Here is a 23,844-nt window from a genome sequence, read left to right on the forward strand (position 1 = left end):
GCCTTTCAACTATGGGAACTGGATGGATTGGTCTTGAATAAGACTCTCGATAGAACTTAGTGGTGAAGTATTGTTCAACATAACCATAAGGATCTTCACCATTCCCCATTGTACACCTAACAGCATGGGCGCAAGGGAAGCCATTGATTTTCCAGCGGTTGCAAGAGCATGTCTTTTCTTTCAAATAAACCCTTTATGTTAATGAGGCATGAACTTCATACACAAATTCATACGACTTGGTAACACTATAATCACGGCCATGCATCTTATTGTTATAAAGTTCAGCTTCCATTTTTGGACACAAAACTCCCCGCCAATCGAACGATGTCACACATTCTTCACGACGAATGCACATCATTTCCATAAGCTTCAGCCATATTTTATCAACCATGACAGCAATATGCATCTCCCTCTCGTCCTTAACCCAACCATTCAAACATTCAACAACATTTGAGCACAACTCCCCATATCGACAGCCCGGAAAAAAAAACCCATTTATCAACTGGAGCTCTACTAAGATATTCTTGTAACTTTTGATTTTTAACCAGCATCAAGTCATCCCAACTCTCCTTAAACTCTACATGTGTATTCGCATATGCACATTTTTCAAACAACTTCAACATATAATTGTTATATGTCTTGGCTGACTTAGGCAAGCATGCATTAACATTGTTTGACATGTGCCAGTAACACCACCCATGATACGCACCTAGAAAAACGACAGGGATTTGGTTGACTAAACCACTACCTCGATCACTCACAAATGTAAGTTGTCTTTGAGGAGAAACGACATCCCTGAGTTGCTCCATAAACCATTTCCAGTTCATATCAGTCTCAGATGAAACCACACCATCCTGCAAAATCAAACAAAACAGAAAAAAGGTTTCATAAAAAAAAATGATAAAAGAAACCAATAGAAAAAAGTTTAAGAAACAGTACCATTATCCCCGTTTAGTCCTGTTGCTGCCATCATGTGACCGAGATATTTACTCTTCAAATGTGTTGCATCCATGAATAGCAAGGGCCGATAGTAATTAAATCCACGGATACATGCTCCGAAGGCAATGAACAATCTCACAAACTTTTGACTCGCGTCAGTTTCCAAAACAACACGGGATCTAGGATTGGTTTCAGAAAATTGCTTGTATACCAATGCAAGTAAGCGAATGAATTCTCATCCTCTCCCCATACCATATTCAGTGCATGTCTCTTCCCTGCGTATGCATAATAACGACTTATGTCAAAGCCATATTCTCTTCTAATTTGTTCCATAATATCCTTTGTCTTCTTCTTTGGGTTCTGTTTAATCTCATCCTTGATCAAGGAACTTATTAGCTTCTTTGATACATTTGGAACGTTAATAAATCCACCGTCACAAATATGCTGATTATTTAACTCCTTGATAATAAAGGGACTTCCTTCGACACCGTCACAGAAACAGCATACATGTGCCAATTACACTTGTCCTTCTTCTTGTTAGCACAACAAGCAACAATCCGCAACTTCTCGTTTCTTGTTACCTTATATGCATAGCCATTTTCAGCATGGCACTTCATCAAATCGTGACGCACTTGGTCCACACCTTCTGGAAACACTTGTTCAACACTGTGAAAGAAACCTAGCCAACGAGCGGATTTCAACGGTTCTTTGACTACTTTAGGGTCATCATAATCAGTGATAGTGGTAACTAGTGGCTGATTAACAGGTACAACTTCTGACCCATGGGATGATGAACTTGAACTAGCACCTATGTGGCATACTAAAATTGAACTTTCACCTTTATGATATACATATAATTCTAGTGTTGGCAACTTGTTAAACAGAGAAAACACAGCAGCTGCTTGGACATCAAAATCAGACTGAAGTACCTTTTGCTGATCACCAAATTTGTGAATGATTTCAATAGTGAATGGAGATAGTTGAACCCAATTAAAACAAATATTATCCTTCAAATCCATAAGAGTTGATTTTAAACCAATATGAAACGACAATGAAGCTTCATTGTGACATACAACTGCAATGACAAAGTCCATATCTACAAGCAAAGTATGAAATCAAAAAAGGTTTCACTCAGTTCAAACGTGGAAACACAAAAATCACATTCATATCGATTTCAATATTAGCAGCAACAAAAAAATAACACAGGAGCAAATGATTTCAATACGAATAGCAAAGAAAAGTGTAACATTATTGTAGCTTCTCTAATGAAATCAACTAGAAAATTCAAAAAAAAAAAAAAAAAAAAAAAAAAAAAAAAAATTAGTAAAAGTACCTGAAATCGAATTTGCGTTTCTGATGAATATGGTTCTACTACTCAATCTGAAGATGATCGACTCAACATGACAATTTGATGCATTAAACTGTTACTTCTCTTCTTTTCTTCAAATTATGCTGAAAAAATGATGAGAACGGAAAATATAATTTCTCGATCTAACATCGAAATCTACGATATCTGAAAATTCCGGTGGAGAACATCACTGAAGCGAAAAAGAGATCTGAAAATCCGTTTCTGAGATGATGAAATATGAAACCGAATCGTATAAAGAGATAAGAATAGTTTGTGAATCGAAAATATCTACGAATTTGTTATGAATATGGTATATTTGAACCCTAAAATCTAAATAAAGGAAGATTCCGGTGGAGAATATCACGAATCATCTCTGTAAATCCGATCTCCACAAGTTTCCGCCAAAATTTCCATTAAAAGATCGTGTATATATGGGAGTCAAGGTAGAATTGGAATTCTAAAATCAGCTAAAAACTGAATTTAATTAGTTTGAATTGAAATGGGGTTTTTGTTCCATTTTCATTGGATACGGTTTTTATTTGGTCCAAATAATATGGACGGTGTGTTTGTAACTCAAATAGTATCACCCGGATTTTTTAGAGGTTATTATGTTTAATTATTTTGAATTGAAATGGAGTTTTTGTTCCATTTTCATTGGATACGATTTTTATTTGGTCCAAATAATATCGACGGTGTTTTGTAACTCAAATAGTATCACCCAGGTTTTTTTTAGAGGTTATTACGATAAATAAATAAAAATACTAAGTACTGTAGGTGAGCAAGATAGCGGAAATATATATGTTGCATGTCGACCACGCGGCGAAATGAATCGGGGTAAATGTGGGTCAACAAAATCGAGAACATCGTGGTGAGAAATTGTCTGTTGGTTTCACGGACTCGACTTCAGTAGAGAAAAGCAAAAGCCTAACCAGTTTCCCGGTCATATTTAGTCGTTATTCCTTGGCCGTTAAGTAGAAAAGCGAAGTATTTATATTTTCCCCAAATTGAAAAAAAAATAAATCCCCTCCAAAAGACCTAATTGGTTTTATTCTAATTTCATTATTCAAGCTTGATTTCACCTTGAAAAAGGCAGCGGAAACAGAGAGTGTCTTAATTAGGGTTTTCAAATTCTCTTTTGTAACCAAGGGCAATTGGAATTAAAGTAAGTTTTCTCGACTTATCTGGAACTGATATTGTTTAAATTTGCGAATTTTTGAATTTTTGTTAGTAGCGATTATTTCAAATCATGTGAACAAATTGGTGGAAATTTACGATATTATGTCCTTATTATTAATATTGATGATTTAAGAAAGGGGCAATTCCTTTCGGTGATAACTGTATGAATCTAATATCAAGAAGATATTTATTTGTGTAATTCGTAATATATTTAAATTGACACTGTTACCTCTAAAATAACAAATCTTGTAAAACACGATGATTGAGGGTTTTGGATTTCTGTTTGGATTTTGGATTATACTTGATGTAGTGATTTCTTGTAATACCTTGATTATTGATGACTTGTGACTTTTGTTATTTGGGCAGTGCTTAAAAAAATGCAGATGGTTATTTCTGAGCTTAGAAAATAAAGCTAAAATACTAGATAGTGTTGCCTTGACATTTGTAAGAGTGACTACACTATTTTGAAGCTGATATAGAGGACCTACTCGTGAAACAATTTACTTTACTTCGTCTATATGAAATATATATAAGAAAGAATGTGGGTCTTGGACCAATATATCTCAAATGTTGCTTAATCAAATTTAATGGTAATGTATATCAAGCAATCAATTGACTAGTACGAAGAGCCAGTTTCGAAGTGTTCCCATGTATAGAAGTGAAAAGAGTGCACTGGCAGCTGTTTGTTCTGCAGAGCTTGTGGATTTTGGGTGATGGTAGAGTAAAGGAAATCAAGTGGCCTGGTTGGACGAACCAGAAGTAAAATTTATAGTTGAAATTTGTTGGGGTATAGAAGTTAACTGAACATCAGGCTAATGTCTAAATGAGTTATTGTTATTCCTATGCTTGGGTTATATACTTCTATTATTAGGACGACAATTAAGTTGCACTTGTTTGGTATTTCCTGCTTGTTACATATTAAAAATGTGTTTGTACTTCAGAATTTTGAGCCGATTCATCATCTAACAACTGCCTCCTTTTTCATGTTTTTTAGAATTCAGTTGGGCAATGGAAACTGGGGACCCGAACTCTGGAGAATCACGTACATCTTTGGTGGTAAGGATCATTAAAGTATATGGATTGTTTCCTTGGAATTTATAAACATTTTGATACCTTCATCTGATATAACTCAAAGTATAATGCTGCATAAATGGTCATTTTTGTGGTAAGAATTGGCAGCTTTGTAGATTGGATAGAACCATAAGACCCGATGCCATAATGTTAGGAATCCCTTTCGAGCTTTTTAGGTTAGTATGCATGACAGTATGAGACATGAATCATCAGCTTGATTACCTTAGTTGGTGTCAAGTTTTTTCTATTGAATAATTTTAACAATATTGTGTCTCATTCACCATTCTGTTGCAGGCATGAAACAAGAGTATAATGTTCTTTTCATCAGTTAGCTTGACACTCAAATATAAATCATGTTTTAGGTGTTTTTGATGAGCACAGTAGTTGAAGTAACTTGAGATGTCTCTTGTACAGTTGTTTGTACCTGTCTTGGATTAATCTTCCCTGAGTACGACACCCTTTTGGGCCATTCCACTTATTTTTGAAAGTTGCGGAAAGCATTGGTAGATCGATTTAGCTATTTGTAAATGAGAATCAGCACCCGTAAGCTAAACATTACTGGAAAAGGACAGTGCCGAAAGCTGCAAAGTAAATTAGAAAACGTCAAAATGCAGGTAGTGCACTACTACTGACCTAGGAGTTAAACCTTTAACCCGTCACATACAAAATATTGTTGGGAAAGTTCATGTAGATTTGATTTTTTGAAGTCGTCTCTCAACAGAAGTTTGTTGTTTTAACTCTTCTACTAGTACCTTGAAGAAAAGAAAATATACTCTTACATTGTGCTTTTCGACTTGGCAAACTTGCATCTGTTGTACTTATTAGTGGAACACGCCTTACACTTCTATTATAGAAGGAAAAACAATGATGTTATGTCTACATCTCTTATCTATCTAACCAGTTCCAGGTTTTTCCATGATTTGTTATTGTGGCAGGCACCAAATGATGGTTTCAGAAATGAAGGGCTTATCCCTCAGTTATTTACTTCTGTCCCAGCCCTCAACGAAGCTGCTTCATATCTCTCCCAAACAACTTCATATTTAACTAGATGCTTCACTGAATCTGCTCGTTAGTTTCTTTTCTTTACATTTCATTGCTCAGACTATTATCGGTTTGGAAAACCTTTTCATCATGCAAGTTTTTTATCGTGTTTTTGCTGCATTTTTTTTTTGTTTTGTTTTGTTTATACTGCATGCTTTCATTGCAGAAGAACCAATGAGTAGAGTTAATGCTCAGGAACTAGCAACACTTTCATTTGGTACCAGCAGATCATCATCTACCGATGGTGAATCTTCGTATGGTTCAACAAATTCTTTAACGACTACTGCTGCTCCATCTGTACATGATGTGCCAATAAGAGGGTCACCTACACATACATCCGAGGAAACTACACAAAATACGGTATCAACTCAGACTGGTTTTAACGGATTATCCATGTTCCAAGGGTATGTAGACTCTGACTTGCGGTTTTCCATAATGCCTGAGTGAAATTTTTCTTGAATGATCAATTTTGTTGGTAGCCTAACATGTTGTTGACCTGTACATTATGATGGCAAGTATTGAAAATACCTAGTTGCCATGTCTCGGCATTTGAATAATGTTTAAACTTATGTTTCTTTCAGTCTTATTTCCCGGGCACGAAAGACGGTTCGTGGATCAGCAGATGATATTGGTTGGCTTCAGCGCGCATCAGGATTACCACCGGTTGAAGACGGAACAAAGAGATTTGATGAATTGCTTGGAAACATAAGGTATGTGTGCACATCATTCTTCTGGATAAAGGAAGGTACAGTTTATGGCATTCGATCTGCGTTAAGTGGTTATGCTCTTCGTTCTTCTAACCTCTTGACTTGTAGTTGTTTCTCTGTCTATCAGACATGGCGTACACACATTGCCAAACTCGATGGTTTATTTATTGGTTCCAGGTATATATTATGACTGTCATCAAGTCACGCAGGATAGTAGAGTGAAGCTACTACGCTTATTCCCTTACTTGTCGCACACCAAATAGACTCTTCTCCCATTTGGAACCCGCCTGAGATTTCCTTGTGATAGGCAGCGGTCTGTTTAACGGTCAAATGACCCTGCTCATATGCATGTGAGTTCTCAGTAGGTGTGCGAAGTGCTTTTGTCTAGGTCTTTAGAGCCCGGTCGGATGCATCTTAGGAAACTGGCTCTAGAAGAATAGGGTTGAGTTAACGGTTTAAGCTATTGGATGGATTGTTTTTTAACCTAACCATCCATATAGAAGTCTCCACCCGTTAATTGTCATATTACATCATAATTCACTAGGGGGTGGTGGGGGCCAAAACGACGGATTTTTGAACACACTTGATATTTCTTATGTGCATATAGGCATGCAAAGGATGTCATTTGTTCGCACCCTGCTCCGCGGTCGTTTACTTCTTTTAGTTTTACTTGTGTAATTTTTTTTTCTTCATATTTTCTGTATGGCAGGTCTCTTCAGCAACCATGGGCCACTTTATTTTGTGAATACCAAAACGTTTTTCTCAAAGTTGGGTCTGGCTTGCCATATTGCTAAGATACACAGTGAGGTACTAGTTCCCTCCCTTATTCAATCTGTTTATTATATGTCAATATATCTATTTATTAACTATTTTGCTTCCTGTTTATGTTTCTACTTATTCCAACGTGAAATTATCAGGCTTCAGTTGAGAAAAATGCACGGGAGATAAAAGATTATATTGAAGAAATATATTGGGGGTCTGGGAAGCGTGTTATGCTTCTCGGGCACAGCAAAGGTGGAGTTGATGCAGCGGCTGCATTGTCTATATACTGGCCTGATCTTAAAGATAAGGTTGCAGGCTTAGCATTAGCGCAAAGCCCGTATGGAGGTAGCCCAATAGCTTCTGATATACTGCGAGAAGGGCAACTTGGTGATTATGTGCAATTCCGAAAAATTATGGAGATCCTGATCTGTAAAGTCATTAAGGTATCCACTTCATTTTTAAAAGTTGGAACTGTTCCATTTCTTTCTCTCTCTCTGGGAAAACATATATTCTTCACGTTCTAAGGAAAACATATAATCTTCTCGTTCTAAGGGAACCTTGCTGTTGTATCGCTCCTTGTTTGGTTGTTCCCAATTTTCTCCCACCAGAGGCCCACCAAGGGTTGAAATCTTTTTACAGATGCTAGTGCACCTTCTATAGGCAGGATCTTGTGCAAAGAAAATCAAGGAATAGAAAAGGAGCAGGAAAAAAAGAGATTTCTGCCTGCAAACTTGTTATAGTTAGGAACTGATCCACCCTGTTTTGCGCTTTCATGTGATGTAGGGTGACATGCAGGCTTTAGAAGACTTGACATATGAAAAGCGGAAGGACTTCCTAATGAAGAACCACTTACCAAGGGAACTTCCGGTCGTTTCTTTCCACACAGAGGCTGGAATTGCCCCTGGGATACTAGCAATGTCTCACGTTGCGCATGCGGAGCTTCCTCTGGTCCCAACTCTTTCAATGGGAGGTAGCAGCAGCAGCCAATCTACAAAACTCCCAGTCGTTATGCCACTTGCTGCTGCAATGGCTGCATGTGCCCAGGTTCTTCAAGTTAGGTATGGGGAAAAGAGCGATGGACTTGTAACATGTCGTGATGCAGAGGTTCCTGGCTCGGTTGTGGTTCGTCCGAAGCGGAAATTGGATCATGCTTGGATGGTTTATTCGTCAATGAACAATGATCCAGGTGAAGCTGATGCCTCCCAAGTATGCGAGGCGCTCCTTACTTTGTTGGTTGAAGTTGGGCAAAAGAAGAGACTTGCACCTTCCTTGAAGGACGAGTGAACTCAAGATTTAAATCATTTTTTGTTTCATATCTCTTTCATGTTTCACCTATCATACTGTTATTAGCTTTTGTGCTACAATATCCTCAGCTTCAAGATCTGATCTACGGATTTGTAGACTTTTAAATTAACATTATTCCAGCGTTGTAGGATTTTTGTACATACGCTGTGGTAACTTATTTGTATATGCTCGGAAAAAAAATCTATTGTTCTATCAGGAAAAATAAAAGAATAAAAAATCTTTATACCACATAGACAGAGTACGCTTTATTTCAATATTATTTATTTTATTTCTTTTACCATCTTCATTTTCAGTAAACTAAGTTCGCAAAATTCCTCGTGTTAGTAAAATATAGTTGTAAAGTTATTGGGCGGTGATACATATAATAGATTAATAACTGAGTTTAACCCTTCGGCCAAGTAGTAATAGTAAAAGTGTTGTATGGCTGTTTTATTTCCTTGCGGCTCGGCCCCAACATAATGAGCAATAATGTTTTGTTACAGATAAGACTATGAGCAATAATTTAAACAGATGGGTTGGCAAGATTCTCAGATCAGTGAAAGGATAAGCTTGCTGCTGCCCGGAAGGTGCATCACAGAGTGTGAGGCACGATGCCACTTAAAAAATGCATTTTTCCATATCATGTAATATAATTTAGATTATCAATTTAATGGAAAAAAGTAAACCTGATCAGATGTTAGATTTAGCTTGTTTGTTTTTCTTAATAGGAAAGAAGATACATTAACAATTTAAATTAAACTAGATTTACATAAGAGCAGTATTTCATGAGATCTCCAAATTCATGAACGAAGACTCGATCCGCTGACCTCGTATTTGAGAGTCAGGCTCCTGACCAACTGGGCTAACTCCCGATGGTTTAGCTTGCTAGTCTCAGCTTTCTTGGACTTGGATCATACGTGCACATCCCTATGACAGATTCTACTTCTAAAATGCGCGAGATAACAAACTAAACTGGTACGGTATAGCTCACTCAAACATGTTGAAGCAAGTGTACTTATATCATTTCCTCCCGTACCTATGGCCGTGGATGATTTAATTCTGGAAAACTTGTTGAAGCAAGGCTGCTTTAGATTGTAAACAGAATAAAACAAAATGAAGTAAGCAATTGCACAAACTTTTATTTATTGAGAATCACAACTAAATCAAATTCGAGAACACATCAAAGAACTCAAGCATCTCATTCTTGCTCACTTCATTCAAATATGCATAGCATAACCTTCTTCAGACTACAACTTCTTGAATGACATTTTTATTGTTTCTAACAACAAAGGGTCCATTTCTAAGAAGCCCCTGTGGTTTCTTGGCACACCCATTGAGATAAGCAGAGAGTCTATAAGGAGGAGCATCATTAGCAAGCCATTGCTCAACATGAAAAATACTCTGACTACATCTCTTGTGAGGACCAGTTGAAGTAACTTCAATATAATCACAATACCATCCATGATGTAAACCTGAACCATCAGATGTTACATTCATACTACATACTGGTCTATCAATACATGGACCTCTTCCAGTAAAAATATCAAGATTACCCCATTCAAAGTAATCATAATTTGGTCCCATTGTTCCTCCCCATGCTTCGATATTTGGAATATTCACAGATCTGCCTTTGGCATCTCCTATTATAACACTGATCTTTGAATCTGTTCCAGCTTTTATGATTGACCCTGTTTTAACATACATTGTGTATACACATTCATCATCCTGTAAAATAACCAAATCATATTGTTAACTCAATAATCAAATCAAAGCAATTGAAATGTCAAAAGATTTTAAGATGAATAATACAAATCCGATCATCTCAGAAAGAAAAAAAAATGATACAAATTTGATGTTGACTATGGAAATGATGAGAGGAAAATGGATGATTGTAATTAGAGGAGTACTACTTACAGAGTTGGAAGCTCCATTAGTGGCTGATACAAAGAAGAAGGATATCAGAAGGATGACTGAATAAATGGAGCGTTTCATCGTTTTCTCTATCTCTCTCTGTCTTTCGTTTTCTGAGTGTTGGAAAGTTGACAATTGATTGGGGAGCTTTATTAATGGAAAGATGGTCCAGATGGGTATTGATTCGGGTTTCGGAATAATAACTTATAATGGTCTTAATATTAATTGGACTTTGAAATGAGCCCAGATTAAATTGAGTGCAAAAGTGTTTTCTTTTCTAAACCAAGGTTTCAACATCTTCGTGTCTAAACGAGTTATATGTGTATTTACGAATTACGGAACTATACAGCTTGTATAATATGTTGCCATGTCATCACCAAATGACCATTTTCTGTTATATTTTTTACTTTCAAAATCTTACATATCTCAATCTAAGCCCTATACCATCTATGTACATATTATTTGATGATTATATCATCGTATAAATAGTTCATTTAAGTCATAAAATCATAGTATTTAAGACGAGATTATGTTAAAAACAATTTAAATAGGTTAATATATGTCGAATTTTATGTGACAAATTTATATCTCTAAAACGAATTACACACAAAACGTATGTTGTTCTGAATTATCACCGAATAGTGGACTGGATGTACATTTCACCAAAACGAATAATACTCATACGTTTGTCATCCCAAACTTTCTCAAATCTCGAATTGCTAACTAGGGCCTAGATGGGTATTGATTATCCGATTTCGAATCCATACATAACCCGATTTGTATAATGGGCTTGATAGTTAATAAGGACTTCGAAATAAGCTCACATTCAATTGAGGGTGAAAGTGTTTTCTTACGAGGGTTTCAATTTTCAAGATCTTCGTACTAGTCTAAACAAAGAAGAAAATCTCTACACTTTCAGTTTCACCACTGTACTTAGACCTTGATTTCTTCTTCTTCGGGTTAAGTTTAATTCGAACCTTGTTGATGGCTTTAGCTCGAGGTGCAAAAGGCTCGATCGGATTTCTAATTAACCATTTTCATATTGCTCCTACGCAGTCTGGGCATGGTTAACTCAATATATGTTCATTCTTTCATTTGTTTATGTTGTTAAAGGTCGAACTAAGCTGCACATAAGGAACACTTGAAATATCCTACATAGTTTCATTATATCAAACAAGCATGTCAACAACATTATTAGTACAAAATAATTTTTCAAAACTTGTAAATCTAACTACTGTAATATGAAGTCATTTAAGATTTAATAATCAAGGTAGTGGTGCATTCAAAGGACTTAAAGGATGCTCATTGTATTCTCACCTAACATTATCTTCGATACAGAATCATTCTACAGTTGTGAAAATGAGAGGGAACCAAGTACAACACCAACTTTTTCGTTCGACAACCTGTATGGAAAAAACCTAATACAATTGCAAGCATACAAACTTAATGATCGTTGACAATATGTATATGCAAATGAGTCCGTGAACCCGATTATTAAGAAAAGTACTTGGACGATCCCAAAAATCAACATCCAAGATCAATCTAGTCGTATCCAAATAATCCAATGGAAATTTTGCCAAGTAATAAAACTTGTTATCTTTTTCAAGATACGAATTCTACAAGAAACAAGTCTCGTAATCGATTATGATTGTATGAATGTATCTAATAAGATTGAATACGTACTACTTGTACTTGCGTAAATCCAATTATAAAGGTAAGTATTATAATGCGGAAAAGGAAAAACACAAGATACCAGAAGGTTTGTTAACGAAGAAAGCGCAACTGTAGAAAAATCCAGGGAACTCGTCCAGATTTGAACACCAAATTGTATTAAGCCGCTACAGACACTAGCCTACTATTAGATTGGAATATAGTTGAGACCTAATCTACCCTCCAAGTGATTCAGTTATAGTTGGCTCCTTACGTCTCTTGAACCTCGCCAGGTTCTACACAATTGATTCCCTTCGCTGACGTCCTTTACAGCCTAAGAGTTGCTTCAACCTCAGTGAAAACTTTCGATACCAATTGTCTTCTAAAAAATAATCCTATTTGATTTCCATTTAGATAAAAGATCAACGCTTGGAAATATGTTTGCAATAGACAAAGATAACAAACCTTACAATCTGAAACACTTGCACTTACTTATATGAGAAGCCTGAATCTTTTACCACCTCTCAAGAACAATCTTCAACTAATCACTTAAGAACAATTTTCAAATATCTTGAGGAATCACAAAGTTTGAGACGAAGAGAACTTTGCGATTTTTATTTATCTTGTCTGAAAGAGATTATGAGAAACTCGATAACAGAAAAGCAATATCATGATACACGAACTATCAAGGTAAAGACAGTCGTACCTGGTGATAGAAACATTTTTATGTCTGAATTGTTCTCAATTTTCTGTATTGATAGTGCTTGATGTACTTATTATGGTAGTTTACGTGTATGTATGTGTTTTTGGGAAAAAAAACAATTTAGAAAAAATTGGCTCGAAAAAGTGTTAAAAGCACCTAGAGGAATTACTAAATGCACTCTCATTTTGGATAAAGGCACTTAACATTTGGATACGAGCATCCTATCTTCTTCACCAGTTCAAAGATATTTTTGGCGGGAAAGTGCAGTTACAAGTGCGTATTTTTTGGCTTGGATTTGTGCGAGATTTTCTCGTAAACTTTATATCGTTTGGATGGGGAATGGCTTGTTTCGATTAAACAGGGAAGATAATTGTTTTAGATTCGAGAAAACAAGGATTTTCAATGGGTTCTCGATAAATTAGGGAAGATATAATTCTCGGGCTTCTGTTTCAATTTATGGTGTTATACATGGAAGTAATGTAGATAAAACAGGGAATATATTAACCGTATATTTGATCTTATCAATTTGGGGAATATTTGACAGCTGCAGTGACGCGTAAAGAGTTGAAGAAATATTTCGTAACTTTGGCAGAGTAGTAATGGAGATTATTTTAGAGTTATTGTCGAAATATCTTAGTTTTGTTATGTATATAAAGACTTCAGGGAAGTCATAGAGGAAACAGAGAGTTGGGAGTGAGCACATAACGAAAAACAAGAAGTTGCAGAGCTTTTTTCCGCTGCAGGAAGAGAAGAATACGAAGAACACTGAATCGGATTAGACAGTCGCAGAAACTGTTGCATATTTGGTTACACCACAAAACATCATTCTTGCTGCAGTCTTATAACTCTGAAATAGTTGATCTGCAATGCTTATGACGTTTTAGTTTCACTGTTTTATTGTTTTTGTTATATTTTCTTTTTTGTAAACACTTTTTGAACAATGAAAGATCATTTTGAGCGTATTTTCACCATGTGGAGCTAGATCCCACCACTGGGACGACGGAGGAAGGCAAATTTGATCCTTGTGATAAATTTAATTAATTCTTTATATAACTTTTTAGATTAAATTAAATTAATTTATGATTTTTCTTAATTAATTGTTATTTCATTTGATGGTTTATGCTTAGAGTTAGTTCTTTTAATATGCCATGCTTAAGATATTATTTTAAAAATCTACCTCAGGCAACGAATTAGAGTCAAAATTCTTATTGAATAAGTTAAGATTGTTTAGAATTGAAAATTAGAACCATATGAATATGAGAATTGGTGGAATCCTAAGTCTCAGTATCTCTCAACCTTGTTATTATATTTTTTTTTATTTGATAGATAAATTAGAATTTAGGTTTAAAATCGAATCTACACAAGTCCGAGTGAACGAAACCCTTTTTCTTACCACTATAAAAATCCGATCAATTTTTGGCGTTGTCGACGCGGACTTGTCTTTAGCTTTAGAGTCATAGATTTATTTTTGTTTTTATTATTATTTTTTGTTTTATTCTATTTTACGTTTCTTTGGGTATAACTTTTTGCTACAGGTTTGGATTTTGGATCGAAAAGAAATTGAACCAAAAATTTTTGGTGACTGAAAACTTGGAGACAAAGTAAAAGCTAAAAGAACGGAGAAAAGACAAAGTATTTTTAGCTTTAATTAAATTTTATTTTTATCTTTTTTATTTTTAGATTTTCTTTTGAGAATCTGTGTTAGGAAATCTTCTATCTTTGTAATTTTCTTTTTTTCTTTTTGGAGATTGGAATATGGACATTATTTTATTTATTTATTAACCCTACAGAAGGGTAGTTAAATATTAAACTGCACAAGGAAGGACGACAATTACGATACTGTCTAGGCCCATCGGGTTTATATACTCGAATAGGAGTCGGTGACCCGAGTCGACTTCAACGGTTCATCCTCCGCCTGGAACGGGAGGTAAGATTCTAACCACCCGCAAATCCCCTGTCAGTGGGTTTACTGGACACCTTTGTAATGCCTATATGCTGAGGTTTGAAAATAATTTTAATTTCTAGTAAAGGGCAAGGACTGGCCAAAATAAGATAAGGACTCGAATTTAATCACCATTTTCTTTTTGCCCGCCTTAGGAAAACGTTCCCAACACGAACCTAAGCCTTAAAATAATGATTAGAACGAGATCAATAGGGCAACGAGCTTATAGGAAAGTTTTCAAAAGGATTTTAAATATTGGTTGCTTTGTTATCTTAACTCGAGGTTCAGGATGATCAATGTAAGTTGAACGAGCCGCCTTGTAACCCGAGGAAACATTGGCATAGAGGTAGGGGTATTCAAGCTCCCTTAAGCTTCTCCTACTTCTCTTTGACTTTCTTTAATTCAGATTTCCCTAAGAGGTACGCTGAAATTGTAACTAGTTGCTTTTCAGAATATTAAAAGATGGTTTAGAAACAATATAAGGGGAGCCATCATGTTTTTTGTTTGCTAGATTCAATAGGCTTGTTTTGGTGGAGTGATAGACGCATTCATGTGTCTATTTTGCTCTCATTATGTGCATTGTTAGTGCTCGATTTTGTAGTTGTTTGATTATTTTATCTTTTTGTAAGTGTTTTTGGAGAAATAAACATGTGCAGAGAAATTGGCTCAAAAAGTGGTATTTGCACCCCCATAAGGAGTTACTGAAGGGACCCCAGAAGTATGTTGGAGACACCCCATGACATGTGTTATTTATACCCTTCAAATGGATAAGGGGTACTCAGTTGATAAGAGCCACCTCAAGGCAACTACTGTTTGCACCCCTATTCGGATAAGAGGCACTCCAGTTATTAAGGGGCGTCCACCTGCTATTCGCACACCCGTACATGATAGGGGAGGTCATCTTCTCCATTTGAATTATATTTTAGGCGGGAAACTTTGGTAGTAGCAAACCAGAATTAGGGTTGGAATTTCGGATGACTTCTAAGGAGATTCAATTGCCTATTTTGGTTGGGATTGATCTGTTAGGCCTCAACAGGCTTGGTATGCGGGTTAGATTAGTAAAACTAGGGTTTGATCTTCGGTTTCTATAAAACATAGGAAGAAAAGTTACGAGACTTTCAGGAGGGAATTTGACCGAGATTTAATTGGAGATTTTCACGGGATTGGTTTGTGTTTACTCTGTTGCGACAAGACAGGAGTGGTAACGATTTTGGATTGAAAGAAAAAGGAGGTTTCAATAAAACAGGGGTTTCGGGAAAGTATATCGGAGTTGGGTTTATATTTGGGAATTCTGTGACAGAAGAGGCAGTTATATCGTTCTGCGATTTGAGTATATCACTTTAGAAAGTTGTACTAACTCAGCAGACGCGTAAACAAGAGATTAAAAAGGGAAATTCCCGTGACTTCAAGGAAAAGAAAAGAGAAGAAAAGTCAAATATTCTAGAGTTATTTTTGGTCCTGTTGGGTATAAATAAGGTGTCTGAGACTCAAAGATGGGTAGTCAAGAGTTTGGGGTTGATATCAAGGGTTGGGGGAGCCAACATAGGGCTTTGGTACGAAGAATAAAAATCGCAGAGAAGGTAGTTGTTGCTGCCGGAGAAGAAGAAAAGAAACCGTCACCATTTCTTTCATATTTATAACAGTTGTGCAACAATTATTCCAGTTAGCCTTTTCTCCGTGACACTGAAATCTGTAACAACGGATTATGAACAATTATATCTGTCACGATACGCTGTAATATTATTTTTCTTTAATAAAACACCTATTGAGCCATGGATTATTATGGTGAGCGAGTTTGGGACATCATAAGCTAAACCCCATCACTGGGACGACAGAGGAAGCCCTTTCTTATCACTGTGGTAATTCTTTTAATTATTTCTATGACTATTTGCATTAAAATTGAATTGATTTATGATTTATCTTGAATGGTTGAGATTTCAATTGATGGTTCATGCTTATCTTAAGTGTTTTGATTTCCCATGTTTTAGATTTATAATCATTACTTTCGAAATCTACCTTGGCAAAGAATCAGAGTCAATGAATCTTTATCACATGAGCTATAATTGTGTCCAATTGATTTTTGAACCACATGAGTAAGAAAATTGGTGAAATCCTGAGTCCCAGTACCTCTCGTTATCGTAACAAAATTCTGTATATATTTTCTTTATTTTTGGTATTTTCTATTTTTAAGTCTGAAATCGAATCTCATCAAGTCCGACTGAACGACAACTCTATTTACCACTTAAAAACTACATCATGGAGTCAGCCTTGTTTGTGCTTGCTTAAAACTTCCCTTCCATTTAGGATTTTTCTTTTTTTAGTTTTTCTAGTGTATGCCCGAATTCATTAGAGAGCGCTCTTGGAAAAAAGACATTTTATATCGTTTAATTTATGAAAAGCTTAGTAGTTCTTCTTATGAGAACGAGGAGCTTGAAGACTCTTCTTTTGATAGCTTTTTTTTTCGAAAAAGCTTTGAAAACTTGACACTTAGTGAGGAAAGTACTTCTAGTCCTTTAATAGTGCCATAAATGGAAAGTTTAAAAGCTTTGTTGAATCCTACTAGGACATCTCGACCCTCATGTATCAAGTTAGATGACACTGAAGCAAACTATGAGCTGAAACCTGGGACTATACATATGTTCCCAGTCTTTTTAGGGAAAGAAATTGAAAACCTCTATTTTCATCTTAGGGAATTTGAGGAAATCTGTAGCACCATTAAGATTAAAGACCTAGATGATAATGCTTTCAAACTTAGGTAATTTTCCTTTTCCCTGAGAGACAAAGCCAGATCTTGGTTATATAGTTTGACTTTCGAGTCAATTGAAACATATGAACCACTTACATCTGCGTTTATACAAAAAAAATTCCCTAGGCATAAAACATCATTTATTAGGACGCAGATTTGCATATTTGCTCAACAAGAGAGAGAATATTTATACAGGTATTTGGAAAGGTTCAATGATTTGCTATCACAATATTCTCATCATGGTTTAGAAAAGGTAAGCTAGTTCAGATTCTTTGTGAGGGTTAAGATTATTCAAAAACGACCATGGTTGAGACTTTATGCATAAGTGAGTTTAAGAATAAAATTGTTAGTCAGACGACCACACTTTTGAACGAAATCGCCGAAATGACCCAGCAATGGGAAAATAGTAGGGAACCCCAGAAAACAATTCTTCTAAGTAGAGGAACTATCAATAGGGTAGAAGGATCTTATGAATCATACGCCAAAATAACAGTTATAGAAAAAGGTTAGAAGCTTTAGAATTAAGTCAAAATAGTGGTAGAATATAACCTTTATGGGAAGGACAGACAGTTGAAGAGCAAGCCCGTGCTCTTTATAATAACAATAGGTTTGATAACCATTAAAATTTTGACCCATATTCAGAAACCTATAACCCTGGTTGAAGAAACCATCCAAACCTTTCTTGGTCTAAGGCCAAGAGTCAAGGTCAGTCTAGTAACTCCCAGTTTCCCCCAGGTTTTGGCTGTACTAAAAATCCTTCAGGACCAGCACAATTTCAGAACCCTTTCAAACTATAAGATCATAAGTTTAGAAGAGTCTCTCGCCTATTATATTTGAAGAACTGCACAGTTTCAGGGATCGGTTGCATAAGCTTTAAAAGAAAATAAAAACATGGTCCAGGCTAACTCTCGGGTTATTTCCGATAAAAATTTCCTGGTTAGTCAGATAAATGAGTCCTTGAGAGAAAAAAACCCAATCTTAGAGGAGTTCTTCAAATATCTTTAATAGGTGAGAAATCATCAAATCATGTAAATTCAATAAATACCCTTAGGAGCGGTAATACGGTAGACAATAAGGTATTTATGCATGATAGTGGAAGTATTGTAGTTCCATCTTTTACTTCCCAAGAGGAGCCCGTAGACAAAGAGACTGATACAAACTCTAAGGACTCCCAAATAGTTCCTGATAGGACTACCTTTGTGCCTAGAACCCCATATCCACAATTATTAGATCCAACAAAGGAATCAACTTTCAACGAGATAATTAAATTTTTTAAGCAGGTGAACATTAACATTCTTTTACTAGAAACAGTTAAGCAGATGCCTGCTTATGCCAAGTTCATTAAAGATCTATGTACACGAAAGTGGAAGCTTAATGTCCATAAGAAAGCCTTTTTAGATGGTCAAAAAGTTCAATCCTTCTGAACCAAATGCCCCCTAAGTATAAAGACCCTGGATGCCCCATCATATCTCGTGCAATCAGTAATCACGTAGTTGAGAAGGCATTGCTTGACTTATGAGCTAGTGTTAACTTACTCCCGTATCATGTGTACACCCAGCTAGGTCTTGGTAAGTTGAAACCGACCAAAATGACACTACAATTAGCCGATAGGTATGTCACAGTCCCTCGTGATATCGTAAAGGACGTTATTATTGAGGTTGATAGATTCACTTATCTAGTGAATTTTGTTGTTCTAGATACTCAATCTGTTTAGAACCAAAGTACTTAAATACCGGTGATTTTAGGTTGCCCATTTTTAGCCACATCTAATATTGTCATCAACTATACAGTCGTACTTATGAACATATATATATATATATATATATATATATATATATATATATATATATATCTTTTGGAAATATGACTACCGAGATAAATATCTTTAATTTTATTAGAAAATCATCTGAGATTGATGATTTAGAAGAGGTGAACATGATTATCATTTTAGTTCGTGATAAGGAAGTAACCATGACGAACACCTTAGTTGATGAGCTTTCGCTAGATATTTTCTTTGATAATCCATTATACGATGATGTTCGTTTAGATGACCAGACCCCAAAAGAAGCTAGGCACTGTGCTGACCTTATGAACCCTGAAACCATCCTATAGATTTTGATCCACTTGAGGATATTATTCACCCTAAGTTTGGGGGTAATGATGATTTTGGTAATCGTAAAGTATTCCTAATTGAATCCCTTAACTTGGGACTCGAGATTTATGTCTCTGAGGTATTACTTGAGTTACTTAAAACTCTGGTACCCGATCCTCCAGATATTGTCCATGAGGAAATCCAGTTTTCAGAGACCTATTATTCGGCTGAACCTATTTTTCTAGACACTCATATGGAGCCCAAAGGGACAGCCCAAATAAATCTAGTTTCCTTGAAAGGAACCCTGGATAAGGTTGTGCTCCGTCTGTTCATTTTTCTGATCTAGTATGGTTGTCTTATATTTGTGTCAACTCTGTTTTTTTCTAAGGATCCGTAGCTATTTCAGCTATTAGCATATGATTATGGAAGGTGACAATCTAATTTGTGGTATTTAAGGTATGGCTGAAGACTTTAAACTTAGCACTTCTTGGGAGGTAACTCGTGCTCATGCGACATAGTAATATCCTACCTTTTTCCTTTACTTCAAGTGATAACAGTTTCTCCTTGTTCATGCTTTTAATTTCATCTTTAGAACATTGAGGACAATGTTAGATTTAAGTTTGGGGGTATGAGAGAAACTTTTTAGTTGCATTATGAAACTCCAAAGCCTATAAACTTGTGGAAATTTAGGATAACACTAACCATTATAAGTGGATGGAAACATTTTGGTTGTAGGAGTTGAGGGCCCAAAACTAAAGAGTCTATTCATAAAAGGACAAAGCTCAGGTGTTGGAAATAACATGGTAGTTGCACCGTATCTCGGAATCGTCATATCACGTTCTTTTTTTATTTTTGCAAACTTTTTGTTTCTCTAAGTGAGTTGTTGGGGCACTAGTATTGCCTTGATTTCCGCTGGGATGGAGTAGAGTGATTGAGGTACTTAAAAAAAAAAAGACTAGGCCAGACCAGTCAGACCAGTCAGATTACAAAATATATATATTATTATTGTTTAATAAATAAATCGACCACTAGAACCCTTGTACATACCAACTGAGTTGATCTAGAATTAGGATTATCGACCGCTGGGACCCTTGTATATACCAGTTGTGTTGATACTGGAGTTATGATTCAGAATAATATCTCAATCCATTAGGATTTATCTTGGCGTTGACGATCAAACATATATTATTGGAAGCAACGTTCACCTTAGTCGACATCGCAAACCATCTATCTCTATATCCATCTTCTTAATTGCAACTATCTGAGAAAAGCTCTGTCACTTATATATGAATTTTAGTACGCTTGAGTGCAAATTCGTGTACACCAATTGGATTCGCATCAGGGTACTTCCTCCCATAGCCAAATGATTAGTATGCCAACTAAGGAGATTATTTAGTATCGTTCCTAGATTCTTCATAGGCATTTGGGGTTTGGAGCAAAGGTTTTGTAGGTACACCTCTTGTTAACCCCCGGACTATAACTCAGCCGCTAGAGCCACTTAGAGGTTCAAAGGTTTTTTATTTTTTTATGAACAATCAGATCACGTTTCATTCAATCCAAAAAGATGAATACATGATTGCTTACGAGAGAAAGAACATCAAAATACAAGAAAATCAAAACCCAAATACAAATAAAGATACCAATTACATGAAATTCGCGAAGAGAAAGAGCAAAATACTGCAAAGGTACCCAATTTTTGTATAAAATGTAGAGAGAAAAGATGGTATAATCCGGAATCAATTCCGACCATTTTGAATGTTTGTCTTCTATAACAAGAGATGCTCCAAAAAGAAAGGAGTGCTTATCCCTTAATCTTGTATATAACGAAAAATCCGGATGCCCTAAATCCCTTTTGTTGAAGATGAACTCAAATCGATGCCGTGTTGAATCGCCGATGTCCCCAAATCTAGAAACAAGTCATGAAACAACCATCAAAGATTGAACAAATCACCGTTAAAGTGAAGAAATAATCGCTCCCAAAGCGAAGAAAAAATCGTCCAAAAAGCAAAGATAAAATCACCAAAATGGTGAATAAATGTGCCAAAAGACACCAAAAATTAAAAAAAAAAAATCTTATTCTATTAAAAAATCTACTAAAACTAAAGAAAAACAATAATCCTTGCTCAGATCTGGTCCTTTTGGACCAGATCTGAGCAAGATGATAATGGTAGTTGTTAAGGTCTCAAAGAGAGAGTTTTTGGAGAAAGAAAAGAGAGAAGCATGTGTTTTTTTTATGAAGAAAAGGGTTCAAAAGCTTGTTGCACACGCTAAGTGCAATCGCGATGCCTGCGACAGTGAGTTAAAATTTTATTTTCTAAATTAGATATGCTCGAAGACTACCAAATAATAAGTTTGGGGGTATTTGATATACGCATTTTTATACATTATTTTAAAATAACGGGCGTTATAACGGTTAAATATAAAAATTGGAAAAAAAATATATGATAGGAAATTCCTATCGTTTTTGCCACACCCTCTTTGCAATGATATTAATAGTTATTCTCTTGTTTGTTAATATATTAACTTAAAAACAAAGAATCGTAAGAAAATATTTCTATATTCTTTTTTTTCTAATAAAAAGGTTATAAAGGATACGAAAACAAGAAAAGTAGTCTAAAAACTCGCGTTAGAATGTTATTTAGAAGAAAAAAAACATAAAATTCAATTTTAGAAAAATATTTATAATGTGCGCATGGTAGTTAATATCGCATATCGGTCTCGTATCGGCCGAATCCGATACACCTATATAAAAGATAATATCGGTTTTTATCGGTGATACATCATTGGAACTAAAATTTCAAATATTTATAAAAACATAGTAAAAAGTAATAAAAATCATGCATATATCTCAAATTTCCAAAATACAAGGTGGTTTATTAGCCAGCATTGTGATTCTTATTATCCTTCACTTTTATCTTTTACATTTCCCCGCCTTGCAATCGAAATATGGTTTCCATCTTATATCCTACCATATAATCGTTGATTTTATATCATAAATATATTAGGACTTGTTTACCTTCTCCAATTGATGTTGTACTTGTTTGTAAAGACTAGATGCGTATTGATGGAAAATTTACTCACTAAAATCGATATTATCGGTCTATAAGTAAAACCGATATATCGGTTTGTACCGGCCTGTACAACCGATAATATCGTTCCATCTTTGAATCGATGATATTTCAATATCGTATAGGTATTTTCCGATACCCGATAAAAATCTGTAATATTTTCCTTTACAACCGATATTAACTACCTTAAACATGCGTGGAAATAGTTATAGCGAATATAAAATAATGTTGTTATCTCCTATTTATCGGTGATATATGAACACCGATATCGGCAACCATACGGACATGCTACAACGTTATAAAACGGCTGTTATTTCTGAGAAAATGACTGTTTCTCAAACCTTGTTTTGAACTAGATTGTCGGGTTTCGAATGCATACATAACTCGATTGTATAATGGGCTTGATAGTTAATACGGACTTTGAAATGAGCCCATATTTAATTGAGTGCAAAAATGTTTTCTTTTCTAAAGAACGATTTTTTTGGGGACCACGGGTTTTTGGAGGACCATGGTTTTATTTTGTGTAAAGACATTAGAAGTAAATCTAGGTCACCCCTTATCTAGATATTTATATTAATACCTAAATTACCCTTCTGATTAATTTTGGTTAATGATTAGTTAGTGTAATGATTAGTGAGATGACTAAGTTAAAGATAATTAGTGAGATTAAAAAATCAGATGGTTTTTTTTTAAAAGAAGTAGAATTATTGAGAGAGTAAAGTTATAGAAGATGAAGAAAGAAAACATGAAAAACGATGGATTTTACCAACCACAACCGGAGGAAGGGTATTTGGGTACCCATGTATGGTTCAAACTTAGATAATGTTGGTTGAATTGCTCCAAATTTTCAAAAAACTGTAAATTTTTAGAGTAGATTTGGGCTTGTTCGGTTACCTTATGTAAAGAACAGGTTACCGAACTCATCTGAAAATGTAGTTCGGTTACTTCTTCCAAACACGCAGGTTACCGAACTCGCTCTTTAATGGAGGTTTTAGTCGTTCGGTAAACAACCATGTTACCGAACTTTGTTTATAGGATTTACAGAGTAATGTTCGGTTGGTTCGCAAACTTTAACCCAACAACATATCTAACCGAACTCCACATGTATGGAATTAGTGAAGAGTTCGGTTTATCAAGATTTTTTGCGAACAAACCGAACAAAGTAGGTAAAGTTCGGTTAAATCATAACTCAACATAGTGGGAAAAATAACACAGTTCGGTTACATTTTTTTTTTTTGTATTATGGGTAGAGTTCGGTTACTAACTAGTTTTAGAATTTTTTGCGAACAAACCGAACACAATATATTGGTTTTGAATGAGGAGTTCGGTTAAAACTATTTTTTGCGAACCAACCGAACACAATATATTGGTTTTCAATGAGGAGTTCGGTTAAAACTATTTTTT

The 23,844-nt window shown here is 35.4% G+C and overlaps 2 protein-coding genes across 3 annotated transcripts; one reads left to right on the top strand and one right to left on the bottom strand.

Annotated features, from left to right (window-relative positions):
• The first annotated feature begins 3,205 nt into the window (after positions 1-3,205).
• LOC113302470 lies at positions 3,206-8,577 on the top strand. Of its 2 annotated transcripts, XM_026551381.1 has the most exons (10): positions 3,206-3,449; positions 4,458-4,519; positions 4,949-5,148; positions 5,470-5,602; positions 5,742-5,979; positions 6,157-6,285; positions 6,410-6,459; positions 6,992-7,089; positions 7,200-7,487; positions 7,828-8,577. In XM_026551381.1, exons 3-10 carry the CDS (start codon positions 5,062-5,064, stop codon positions 8,326-8,328), a joined length of 1,524 nt encoding a protein of 507 aa, XP_026407166.1. In that variant the 5' UTR covers positions 3,206-3,449; positions 4,458-4,519; positions 4,949-5,061; the 3' UTR covers positions 8,329-8,577. The 2 variants fall into 2 exon arrangements, with proteins under 2 accessions (XP_026407166.1, XP_026407168.1); XM_026551383.1 differs by lacking the exon at positions 4,949-5,148 and having other exon boundaries at positions 3,209-3,449.
• An 870-nt stretch (positions 8,578-9,447) lies between these two features.
• On the bottom strand, positions 9,448-10,391 carry LOC113302471 (PLAT domain-containing protein 3-like). Its single transcript, XM_026551384.1, has 2 exons — positions 10,243-10,391; positions 9,448-10,053 (listed from the first exon to the last, which is right to left on the bottom strand). Exons 1-2 carry the CDS (start codon positions 10,318-10,320, stop codon positions 9,571-9,573), a joined length of 561 nt encoding a protein of 186 aa, XP_026407169.1. The 5' UTR covers positions 10,321-10,391; the 3' UTR covers positions 9,448-9,570.
• Between the last annotated feature and the right edge of the window lie 13,453 nt (positions 10,392-23,844).

Source organism: Papaver somniferum, chromosome 8, assembly GCF_003573695.1.
Source record: "Papaver somniferum cultivar HN1 chromosome 8, ASM357369v1, whole genome shotgun sequence".
NCBI lineage: Eukaryota > Viridiplantae > Streptophyta > Magnoliopsida > Ranunculales > Papaveraceae > Papaver > Papaver somniferum.